This window comes from Gallinula chloropus (assembly GCF_964237585.1).
Source record: "Gallinula chloropus genome assembly, chromosome: 4".
NCBI classification, from domain to species: Eukaryota; Metazoa; Chordata; class Aves; order Gruiformes; family Rallidae; genus Gallinula; species Gallinula chloropus.
The window spans coordinates 37,559,608-37,572,099 of record NC_140088.1 but is presented as its reverse complement, the minus strand read 5'-3'; the positions used below and the strand labels follow the sequence as shown (position 1 = coordinate 37,572,099).

Below are 12,492 nucleotides of genomic sequence, written 5' to 3'. Positions count from 1 at the left end.
GAGCCAAGATGCCTGCCTACTGAAGCTTGCTCCTAAATATGGAGTCAGTGTGCTTTCACAGCCCTAACACGTGTCACTCTGGAACTCGGGCGGCATCCGGGCCCAGCGCAGCAGCTGCTAGGTGTTTAGATCGGGCCTGATACGAAACCCCTTACATCCCGCTCTGGCTTCATGTTTCCTTCAGGGAATGGTGCTATCTGCTGAGTACATCAAGAAGAAATTGGAGCAAGAAATGGTGCTTTCTCAAGCTTTTGGACGAGACTTGGTGAGTATTAGCCTTCTTTTATCCTTGCAGGCTGTGCAGAAGACAGGATTTCTGTAAAAACACTGAATTTGGGGACACTGCTGTACCTCTGAATCTGCTGTACTGATGTTTCCAATCTTCCTTTGGTTCCTGTCCGTCTGGAATGCCAGCAGGCAACTAGTTACTCGTTCCCCCAAGGAAACCATCGATACTGCAGAGCTCCTGATTTTTATTACTCTTTTTAAATTCTTTTCTCAGGCAGAGCTGAGGCAGGAACTCCCATTTGGAGGCAGCACAGGGCAGGAAACATTAAAACCAAATCAAGGGGAACTAAAATCTCATCTCTATGGAGATTCTCCTTGGAGATGGTACTGGAACGCCATGCTGCCTGGCTGCATGTGTGTGTTTTTGTGGTAGAGAGCTATCGGGGAATCCAAGAGAGATGTTAGGGAGCAGCTTACCTTAGCCTGTGGTATTCCTGACTATATATAGACTATGTCCCCACTGGGGTGGCAGCTCTTGAGCGGCCTCATTCCCCACTGTCAGATCGCAGTACTTCTCTTGTGCCTTGGCCTGAGCAGTGCCTATGGGGAGATCAGCAGTAGCTCAGGGGAGAAAGAAGAGAGGGAAGAAAAACCTCAGTGGCTTCCTGAAATGTAAGCTGTGCACCAGTCAGCACGGAAGTTGCTGCCTCCTGATGTTTGGTAGATGGAGGGAAAGATACAGAGGAATCCACACAACTTCATCTGGTGCTTTACTCCCCTCTGCCCAGAAAGTGAAAATGGGTCTTCAGAGAGCAGTTGGTCATTGGGAATCTTTCCTGATGTCCAGTAGCGCTCGACTGCCATCTGGCTGGGAAGGATACAGTGGCATTTGGAGCTCTGTATCTTAGTTGTCTCCCGTGCATGATGACAAACGTCATATTCTCTTCTGTTTGAAAGTATCTGAAAAAGTGGTCTGGCCAGAACATAAAGCCCTCCCAGGCCCTACCAAAGGTTTATCTGTACGTTGTTTCTGACAGTTGCCAGTGGTAGATGTTTAGGGAGAAGGATATAACAAGTGAGGTGTATAAAGTCTTAATTCTCACCCAGCATTTGCCTCGCTGACTGTAACGGGCATGGCGGTGACTTGGAGGTGTTCTCGAGGAGGCAGACACCACAGAGATGAGATCTTTCATTCTTGTGACTTGGTATTTATAATATTCAGTGCGATTTGAGCAGTGGCTGGCTGTCAAGAGCATCTAGACTTAGGAGACTACAAAGTTCAATCTGCCGGTCTATATTTCTGGTTTTGAGCCTGCACAAGGTAGGATGACTGAGAGCAAGGCATTCCTGGAGCCAAGGAGACCACAGATGTATGAGCCTGGACTAGGATATTAAACAGAAGGGCGTTGGAAATGAGGAGGAACAGAACCTCACAGCGAATCCTAAATAACTCAAACAGCTCATTGGTGTTTCTTACACTTCTTTTTTACTTTTAGGAAAGATCCAGTAGGTCAAACACTGGTGGGAGAGATGTAGGAGAGAATAGTGGGGGAGAACGGGTTCTAGCATCCCTTCAGAACAAGCGGCGCTGTGGGCCAGGAAATGTGCTGGTGCTGCCACTTTGACTAAACAGTGTCAGTCAGAGCTCTGCTTCTCCTAAAGTCCCTCCCTAGTTCCCTGGGGACGAGCTGCTTAGTTGGAGCCTGGAGCTTTCCTTGTGTAGAGGAAAAGCTCGCAGCTGGGGAAAGGGACAGATTTTGGGGGTGAAGACTTACCTTTCAGCCTGAGCTCAATTGCTTGTTTTGTGGGTTTTTTTGCTTTTTTATTTCTTCAGGGGAGAGGAACGAAACACTACGGCCTGATTGTGGTTGGTCATTCCTTAGGGGCTGGCACAGCTGCCATCTTGTCCTTCCTCCTGCGGCCACAGTACCCGTCGCTGAAGTGCTTCGCCTACTCTCCCCCAGGGGGGCTGCTGAGGTAGGTGTGGGGGCAAAAAAGACCCATGAGACATAGGGGATGGGTGTGTGTGTGTAGTTTTACCTGGATCAGATCCCATTTGTAATGCTCTGAGGAGGAGAAAAAACCAAGTCTCCACCTTGAGAAGCAAGGAGGAAAATGGCGAGGCAGTCTGCAAGAGCTGAGGGATGTTGGCAGCTTCTGCTCTATGTGGTAGCTTGGAGCTAAGCTTACTATGATAGGACATAGTAGTCTGAGGCTACAGGACTAGTGGGAGAGGCAGGTTGAGAGGACAGGGTGTGATCTCCTTGGTCTCTGCACAGCGCCGGTGCATCCTCTTCCCCATCTGCAGTGAATACACGTACGGAGAGGGAAGCGTTTGCCCCAGTGTAGATGTCTCCATCCATTGGTCTAGTTGTTTGGGCCCCTGTGGCAGCTGACAAAGAAATCAGCTCTTCTAGGATGTGATTTGTCAGCCTCAAGTGGGTACCTGAAATAGGTCAGGGTAGTCTGTGCGTGTTGGGTGCATGTTTCTCTCCCTCGGCTATAGGGGGAATCTAGGGTAGCTGTTCAGCCATGACTGGAGAGGAGATATGGTGACTTTCTCCTGCTATAAGTTGGAACCGACCTGCTGGTCATGATATTTACATGGCAGCCAAACAAAACCATCCTATTTGACTGTTGTGAGGTGAGATAAGGTCTTTCTAGTTGTGGCAGACGTCACGGGGGCACTCGAAAGCAGTTCTGCATTATCAGAAGCGTCTGTGTGACATCGTGCTTCAGGAGCAGCCAAGGGTTTTAAAGCATCCTGCAAATGGATCTGGGTAATGGCATGCCATGATAGTATTCCCTGGTCTTCTGTAGCTACAGTGGAGTCACTCCGTAGCAGGTTTCCCGAGGAATTTATAGCTTTCTGCTCAGAGCTTCCCCTCTGGAGATCCCTTGCTCCCTCAACTGTTTCAGAGTTTGAGGGGTGCCTCTGACTGCCATGCTTTTGTTGCACTTTGTGTCATGCCCAGGATTATCTCGAGGTCAATGATGTGACCTCTGCCTGGGATGACTGGTTCAGAGGAAGGTCTCTAGGAAAAGCAGCCGGCTGCAGAACCAGCTTATAGGCTGGAAGCCTTAATTCCCTCCTATCTCAGAGGAGAACTGCATTATCTTCCTCCTTTCTGCTATTCTGGCCCTTCTGAACTATTGGAAAGTGATTCTGAGGCACCAAGAGTCCTTCTTTTTCTGGGTGTATTCAGAGCCGTATGCAGAATACTGTTGTTTGGGGCATGGGGTGTGGATATCAGGCTTTTTTTTAATCAGGGTGCAAGTCCCAAATGCCTTGAGCAGCAGCATGGCTTGTGTCTTGTGTGGCCCTGGCTCGTTGTTTGGTAGCCTCTCTGACACCGGTGGGGATGAAGTGCAGTTTACTGCTAGCGAGACACTGTTTGCTTCTTCTTGGTCCTGTTTCTCTTCCAGTGAGGATGCCATGGAGTATTCAAAAGAGTTTGTGACTGCAGTCGTGCTTGGCAAAGATCTAGTGCCCAGGCAAGTTGAGAAGTGTCTGATTTTCTTGATGCGTGTCTGCTGCTCTACACCATCACCTGTTTGTATCAGAAACACCTCGACCATGTCTGTCCCCAGTCTCCTCATTCACCTGTCCTTGTGTGCCTCTTTCTTGTCTTTCTGGTTACCTGTATTGCTGCATCTTTCACCCGGACACCTGTATCGGGGGTTCACATGCCTTTCTATAGGTGTATCCCTCCCCATCTCTCAGCTGCCTGTATGAAAGAATAGGGTGAACATCCTGTCTCTGTAATTACACTAATTGTGGGACCTGACATGCCGATGCCATCTTCCTGGCTGCCTCTTTGTGCCCTGCCCTGTACTGGCTGTGCCGTCACCTCATTTTGTGCTGTTTGTCCCTGAATACCTCCCCCATACCATCCCACATCTCCGAACCAGCTCCTCACTTCTTGTGGCTTGGTGTTCCTCACCACTCCCCATCTCCTGGGAATGTGTTCTGCTGACCAGGGCATGGGACTGGGAGTCAGACAATCCAGGTTTTACTTCAGCTTCTGCCCTGTTGCATAGCCTCGGATAGACAGTGACATTTCCACCTGTGGAATTCAGCAGAGGGGGAGTGCTGGGTGGTAGTGAATTTGCCTTTTGTGAAAGGACAAAGTCTTGTCTGTCCTGTAACCTCCTCACTGGTGTCATCTAGCTCTGTGCCACCTTTCTCATTTCTCTGTCCTGTGCCATCCTATACTTATTTCTTACTTGTTTCTGTGATTGCATCACCTCTCTCCTCACCTGTTCATCGACCCCTCTCATGTCTGCGTTCATTTATCTGATTCTGCTCTTAATTTCCTACTTGTTTATCATCACAATGGCTTCCCGTGGCCTCTTAACCCCAGTTACTGGTCCTGGATGATGCCACATCCCCCATTTAGTATCTTTTGTCACACAGTTTCTTGTTCTTCTGCACTTTATGTCCCTACGTCCTGTTACCTGTGTGCCTGTTCCTGCCCAGCTGATGTAAACACATCTTCCCCCTTCTCCAGAATTGGCCTCTCTCAACTGGAGGGATTTCGCCGGCAGCTTCTGGATGTTCTTCAAAGAAGTAACAAACCAAAGGTGAGATTACCAGACACCCAACGGTGAGTCTGAGCAGTGAAGGTAAACTGATAGTGTCACGTAGCAATGCTGCAGGCTTCTCCTGCCCTCCAGGTATTCACACACCCACTGTGACAACTCTTTAGGTAACCAGAGGAGTGATGGCAGGAGGTGGAAGGCGGTTAGAGCGGCTGGGGGCACAAGGCTGTGTTCTCTTTGCAGCCTGCATGACGATTCTGTCTTGTGTGCCGTAAGCTCACCATCATAGGTCTAAAATAACGGAGCAGGAAACGTTCTTGGGGATTTGAGCTTGTTTTGAAGACTGTGTCCCAGCAGCAGGTTTTCTCGGCCCATGGCACACAGTAAAAGGTTGGGGAGTACAATGGTCATCTGGTTATAGATGCTGCTCTGCGGTGCCTGTTTGGGGATGTTCTAGGACAAGCGGTCTGTTAACACTTTGGAGATGGGAAATGCGGATGGCTGTTCCTCCCCAGGCTGCTTCACTGATGCACTGAGCGGGAAGAAACAGAAGGCATTCGGATTTTTTTTAGGGGTAAAATATTCTAGAAATGAACTGTAGAGGGAGAAAACGGAGCTTTTCAGGATTTCTTCTAATCCATAAAGAAAGGCCTGGGCAGAATGTCTGTGTGCATTGTGTAGTGTTCTGCTTATTTCCATGCATTAAAAATTCAGACTGTCTGCTTCTTTAGTCCTAGAGGATACAGAGTCCCAAGTTGGTGGATGAGTTGGTGCTTGCTCTAGATCCTTAATTGTATTAAAAAATCCTCCTGCAGAACAAGGAAGGGTGAGATTTGCCACTCCTAATGTTAAAATTGTAAGAGGGAGAAGCAGCTCTTCTTGCCAGGTTTGGATCTCTAGCTCTGCTATTTAAGCAATCTGTTTTGGGTTGGTTTTTTGTTTCCTGGTATTAGGCACTCAGTTTAAACCTGCCAATAGCATATTGTGAGGTGACTCTGCTTTTCTTTGTTTCCCCCACCCACCTTTTCTCTTGCGTTGGCCAGTGGCGAATCATTGTGGGCGCTACCAAGTGCATACCCAAGTCAGAGCTCCCTGAAGAGACAGAAGAAAATTCAGTAACGAGTAATCGCCTCTGGACCCATCCCAGCGACCTGACTATCGCCCTGTCTGCCAGCACGCCGCTCTACCCGCCTGGCCGCATCATCCACGTGGTGCACAACCATCCTGCAGAGCAGTGCTGGTGAGTTAACACGCCGCTCCGCAGCCAGCCCACGGGTAGGGGGGAAAATTGGCTTTTGGGAAAGACTCCCTGGGACAGGAACCCATCTGGGAAGGACCTGGTGGTTTTTCTTCTTTCCCTGCTGCCTTATGGGGACAGTGATTGCATCGTTGGGGTCGGAATAGAGAGCGAGCCACGTGTTCATTGGCTAGCACAGAGTTTTGCACAGTAGCACATATACTTCAATATCTTCTCCCTCTGTTTTTCCTCCTCTTGCTTTTTCTGTCTCTGCAACCTGCTGTTTATTACATGTGTCACAACATTGGCCTGCTCTTTCATCCCTTGTTCCCCCCTCCCCGCCCCGTTTGTATCCCGACTCCTCTTCCAGTTGCTGTGAGCAAGAGGATCCCACTTACTTCGCTATCTGGGGTGACAATAAGGCGTTCAATGAAGTGATCATCTCGCCAGCCATGTTGCACGAGCACCTCCCATACGTGGTCATGGAGGGGCTCAACAAGGTAATGCAGAGAATTAGGATCGAGGGGCTCCAATAAAACGAGTGCCTTGTCACAGGTGGCTGAGTATGCAGGAGTTCCAGTCCTTGCCTGGGAGAGCTGGCTGTTGAAATACAGGAGACTATTTACTTTGGAGGGGAGGAGGAGAGAAGATTGTGCTCCAGGCCAGTCATGCACAGACTATTGGGATTGAATGTAATGAGGTCTCATCTTCATCCTGGTACCCAGAGTTCCAAGCTAGGGCCTCTTTCCAGCTTTAATGTTGTGATAAGGCGAGGTTGGGTGCTTGCTTCCTTCTCTCAGGCATTGCAGGTGAAAGCCAGATGTCCCCCCTGCTGTGGCCGCAGTCCCTCTGTTAGTCTGAGGGATGACTAGGCTTACGAGTCGTAGACCAGGTCTGTGGCACTAATCCTGGCCATGGAGACTTAGCCAAGGCTCCTCTGCTCTCCTGGTCTGAAGGGTGCTCCTGCCCACTCCATTCTCACTCCCCAGCGCTGGGTTCCCAGCAGGGCATTCTGGTAGAGTGTGTCAGAATTCATTGATACAATCCTTTATCTCAAGACATTGTACTTGTGGAAGGCATTGGTAAGAAATGGAGGTGAATCCAGCCCTCAAAGTCCTGAGCTGTGAACAGCAAAGCTGCTGTCCCCAGTGAAGTGCTACTGTACCTCTGCTTGCCTTGCATAGGTCTTGGAGAACTACAACAAGGGGAAAACAGCTTTGCTTTCTGCAGCCAAAGTGATGGTGAGCCCTACGGAAGTGGATCTCACCCCAGAGTTGATCTTCCAGAGCCAGCCCTTACCCAGCGGACCCTCAGTGCAGATTGGAACTGGAGCCCTGACAGTGGACAGAAGGAACAGCAGCACCAAGTAAAGATACACTGCTGGTTTCTGTGGAGGATTGTTGGCTTTGAGTGTGGGCTCTCCTTCTCTCGGGGCATTGATGTTTGTGGGGGAGAGAGATACAGGGGCTGCCTTTGTGGGACTTCTACTTGGCTTCATTGTGTCTTGTGTCATGCTCTGTGTGTGTGTGTGTGTGTGTGTGTGTGTGTGTGTAAAGTCCTCTGTGTGTGTGTGTGTGTGTGTGTGTAAAGTCCTCTGTGTGTGTGTGTGTGTGTGTGTGTAAAGTCCTCTGTGTGTGTGTGTGTATGTGTGTGTAAAGTCCTTTGTGTTGCCCAAGAACCTGATCAGTGCAGCAAGGTCAGGAGAACCTAGAAGTTCAGGGTATGGAAGAGAAGCTGCCTCTTCTCTTCAGGGTGCTTTTGCCTGAAACTGCAAAGGCAAAGCTTGCAGCCCTGCAGCCAAAATTCTGCATTCCTCTGTGGTTTCTGTGCCTGAAAGCAGCCAATATGGTGATTCCTAGAAGCCAAGAGGCAGTGAGGCCCATAAGCTTTCCTGAAAACATGCAGCTTTGTGAGGTGACTGGTGTAATACTACAAAAGGGACAATCTGGGAAGGTGGGTGGTGGTCAGGGGACAGCGTTCGGCATCCTGTTGCTGAAGAACAGGAGCAGGAAGCTCAGTCCTGGGCAGGGGAAGGCTTGCTCTGAGCGCTGAAGGGCTGTTTGCCAAAAACTGGGCCATTGCTGAGCACTGCCCTCAGTAGTCTGGCAAAGCCCAAGAAGTGGAGGAGCGTGAAGAAGGTACACAGAGGAGTAGTTTGGAAAAGAGCTTGTTTTTTGTGGTGTATGTAACCAGCATTCCTCCAAGAGCAAATGGCAGAGAGACTTTGCAGGTAACGCTTGAGGCCTTGCAGGACCACAGGCTTGCAGGAAGCAAAGTAAGTAAACACAGAAGTGTGGGCAAAGACTCATTTCAAAGCTGGAGTGCTCTACTTCCATTGCAGAGTTGGATTTTACAGGGCAAAGCTGTGGGTGAAGCAGGGAGGATCGGAGCAGGAAGGTGGTTTGTAGTCAGGGGCAGTGGATGGGCTTTGTGAGTGGAGGCAGAAGACAGCCTTGTGTGTGGGAGAGGATTATTTCTTTGCAAGGGAAGCTCTTCTGTGGGGGTTCAGGCAGAGACACCCAACAAGCAGCTGTGTGTCTATGTCACGTCCCACTGGGTGGGCACGCCAGGGAGGTCCAGACTTGGCCCCATTGCTTTCTAACCTCCTTCCCGGAGAGGAGTCTTGGTGTGTCAGGACCCAGTCTTCCTCTCAGACCTGTCTGTCCTGTCCCAGCAGATGGATGTGTGTAGAGTTAACTTTCTCTACCTGCCCCAGGGGCCAGGTTCACCCTCTCTTAGCTCCTCACTTGTAACAACCATGCTGGTGAGATGAGCTTCTGTAACCCTCTGCATGGTGCTCAGGAGTAGCAACTCCCCAGGAGCTCTGAGCAAAGCCCAGCTTCACTTAAAAGCCCATACAGGTGTAAACCTTGCAAACAAAGCCACCCCAGGCTCTGTTCTGAGCACTGGGTTACAAGGAGTAGGGCTTGGCAGAACTGGCAGCGCTGTTACTGCAATGTGCTGAGAATAAGCTCACAAGTTGAGGGAGAGATTGAGAAAGAGGAAAAAGATGCCACCGGTGTAGATCAGCATACAGTTGTTGTCCTTGGATGGCAAATGTGCCCCAGATGTCCTGAACCTGCATTTTTGCTTGCTGGCCCCAGCCTTCACAGACACCGAGCATACCTTGCACAGATTCGGTGCTGAGTTGTGTTCTGGAAACAGGTTGGTGGGGAATAGGGTTCCCAAGGGGGCATTTGACACCCTCCCTGCCCCCCCATCTGGGCTGATGGAGCAGTGACCCCATTCAGTGGCCTCACACAGGACTTGAGCAAGAAGTGCTCTGCCTATGCAGGGCCTGTCCCGGTTCTGTGTCAGATTAGGACAGGATCCTGTCTATCTGGTGGCTGCTGACTTGCAGGGACAGTGTCCAGGGGGGTTATCAGATGAGGAGCCCACCTGAGCACAATGTTCAGTTGGCCAGAGAGGCTGCTTGGAAATCAAGAAGACTCCATAGGCCCTTCAACCTTGGGAGATGGAGGCCCTGGTCCAACCCCTGCAGATGCTTGCGGGATCAAGCCCCCTGTGAGGCAAGAGCCAGTCCCCAGAACGTTCCCCTACCACTGCAGGTTCCTTCCCAGACAGATTGTTGGAGACACAGCACTCATCCCAGTTCCCACAAAACGGTATTGGGAGCAATACTGCGTGTGTGGGAAGAGCCAGAGTGGGATGATCTGTGCTGAGTGATGGACAGCTGACCTCAAGATAACAGGAGGGAGAATTGAATTTGGAAGAAAGATAACATTTGTCACAGTGATGAAGGAGAGCTTAGAAACCTGACTCCAGCTGGGATGGAAGAGCAGAACCAGGGATCAGCTCACATTTGGCTACACTAAGGCTGAGAAGATAAATCAGGTCAAGCAGCAGGAGGAGGAGTGGTGGCTTCTGTGCCACAGCCAGAGCAGACCCTCGGAGCCGTTTCCCCTAAAAGCCTTTCCCCACACATTGTGTCTTTTGTCAAGTGCAGCTGTCCTCTCCCAAGCTTGGAGTGTGGGAAGAAAGGGATGCTAGGTTAACTGTAGTCTAGTCCTTCCAGCCCCTCTTGCCTTGATCTTCTCTCATTGGGCGAGAGGGGGGGATTTGCCTGCACTGTGCTTGTGGGCACTGTGGATAGAAGCACCCCAAGATTCGCTGGGAGCAGAACCGTGGTCCTGAGTGAAAATGGTGCTTGAGAAGAAAAACAGTTACCCGGGAGAGAAGGGAGAAAGGCGAGAATCTGAGCTTGCAGGGGGAAGAAACCGTCCCTGATGTTTTCAGCCAGGAGTATGGAGAGATAAGAGGTTTCTTGTGGATTGGATGGCTCTGGTTAGAGCAGCAGTTTGTCCCCTGGGTGTGTATGAGGAGCTCTGCACCCAAGACTTGGTTCCCCTGGCTCTTCGGGCAGCCTGCGGCTCAGCAGAGCTATGCGGCCTCACCTTATCTGTTTCTCATTGCAGGAGCAAGTCCCATTCTGAAATTAGCTTGGAGGGGTTTTATGAGACAAAGCCACTCTCTCCTGTGCAGAAAGACCCCGTGGAGCTGCTTCTCCTGGATACAAAGGAACGTCTGTCCGTGGAGCTGCAGGACCGCCGTGCCCCTCTCGCGACCATGGAGAGCCTCTCGGACAACGAATCCATCTATAGCTTTGATTCAAGGCGCTCCTCTGGGTTTCGGAGCATCCGGGGCTCCCCCAGCCTCCATGCTGTCATGGAGAAGGATGAGACGCACTGCTTTTATATAGACCCTGTGATCCCCGAGGAGAACCCCTCCCTCAGCTCGCGGACAGAGCTGCTGGCTGCCGATAGCCTCTCCAAGCACTCCCAGGAAACTCAGCCCCCTGACAACGTCCTCAACAGCGGTGGCACTACCCCCCAGCGGCGCTGCAGCGAGGAGGGAGCCAGCAGTGAGGGAGACCGCGTTTCCTTAGCCCCTCGTGAAGAGCTGTCCCTCCAGAATGGGCGGCTCACTGATGTTCCCAGTCCCCAAGTACTGGAATTTGCTGAGTTCATAGACAGCCTCTTTAATTTGGATAGCAAAAGCAGCTCCTTCCAGGACATCTACTGCATGATGGTGTCAGACAGCTCCAGTGACTTTGCGGAGATGCCCAAGTCCGTCAGCGATCAGGAGATCCTGTTGAGGGCACAGTATGAACCCAACCTAGTTCCAAAGCCCCCGAGGTTGTTTGCAGGCTCAACAGATCCTTCGTCGGGCATCTCTGTCTCACCCTCTTTCCCCCTTAGTTCATCTGGAGAACTCATGGACATCACTCCCACAGGTGTGAGCAGCCAGGAGTGCCTGGCCACTGACAAAATCCGGACTTCCACCCCCTCTGGGCATGTAACCAGCCCAGCCAAGCAGGACGACCTCATGATTTCAGCGCTCTAATGCAGGGTAAAGGGGGTATGGCTCTGAGAGCTGATCCCATAGGCTGAGTGCTGGGATAATACTTGGAGGAGGTGGTCACTGGGGCAGTTTGGATCGAAGGAGATGGCTCGAAACATTCCTTCTGGGGTGAGACAGTGATGGGCCACTGGTGTCTGGAGGACGGATTGTGCTGGAGTGCCGTGCTGGGGGAAGAAGCGCTGCTTCCCAAGGCCTAATACACAGGGAGGCTCCTGGTCACTAAAGGTAGATGGTGGTTCCCTACCTCAGCCTGTCACGTTCTGTTTCAGAGGCAGATTCCTTGCTGCAGGGTGCCCGCTGAGTTTGAGTGTGGGATACCCTGCTCCAGGGAATCCTCTGGGCTGAAGGGGTGGATTGTCTGAAGCTCAAGGACTGGATAGCGAGAGAGGAATGAGGAGGGGGTGAGGCCACATCACCCCCTCAGTACTGTGTCAGTGGTTTTGGAAATGAGTGGATTGAAACTTTGGGCCCTGTTGCACTACCATGTCGGATCTGGCTCAAGACCCGATTCGTCCCACTTTCCTGGGGATTGCTTTGTAGGACACTCTCCCGTTTTAAAGCCATTGGGGCTGTATTCTCCCCAAAATGCAGTCTCCTCTCCCTTGGCCAGGTGCAGCAAGAAGGGGGCTGGCACCATGCTTTCTCTCCCTGAGTACTCCTGCATTTGGTGACCACTGAGGCCGCTTCTGAGAGAGAAGGATGCTGTTCCAAAGAGCCAAAGCCCTCTGCCGTGTCCCACCTGTGCCAGTAAGAGTTCTCCTGGATGTCACCGCTGTCACTTCTCAGTTCCCTGGACTGCTCTGAGCTGGCGACGTTCCTGCAGGACTGACAGCATTCTCATCTCGGAGCTGCACGGATGGATCAAGTTAAAAATCGAACACCCAGCTTTGTTTCCCTGTCCCCCATGGAGCCTGGGAGCCTCTCCCCGCCTCCTCTGGGCCCTCACACCGCCTGTACGCAGTGTACTGCACGTCAGTGCCAGCCTCTGTCATGGGGAGTTCAGGGAAAAGATGAACTTTTACTGAGTATTGAAACCTTTTGTATGTTTACAGCGCTGCTAAGCTTTTCAGAAGGTATTTATTAAGTGAAGGGGGAGGCTTTCC

The 12,492-nt window shown here is 51.2% G+C and overlaps 1 protein-coding gene across 1 annotated transcript in view; it reads left to right on the top strand.

Moving 5' to 3' along the window:
• DAGLA (diacylglycerol lipase alpha) overlaps window positions 1-11,371 on the top strand; it is a gene marked incomplete at both ends in the record, with an annotated part of 31,943 nt that extends 20,572 nt beyond the window's left edge. The window contains 8 exons of the mRNA XM_084263533.1: window positions 185-265; window positions 2,063-2,205; window positions 3,655-3,735; window positions 4,740-4,812; window positions 5,814-6,010; window positions 6,378-6,507; window positions 7,192-7,373; window positions 10,444-11,371. Of these exons, the coding sequence (XP_084119659.1) occupies window positions 185-265; window positions 2,063-2,205; window positions 3,655-3,735; window positions 4,740-4,812; window positions 5,814-6,010; window positions 6,378-6,507; window positions 7,192-7,373; window positions 10,444-11,371 (1,815 nt within the window). The remainder of the gene's footprint in view (window positions 1-184; window positions 266-2,062; window positions 2,206-3,654; window positions 3,736-4,739; window positions 4,813-5,813; window positions 6,011-6,377; window positions 6,508-7,191; window positions 7,374-10,443) is intronic.
• Between the last annotated feature and the right edge of the window lie 1,121 nt (window positions 11,372-12,492).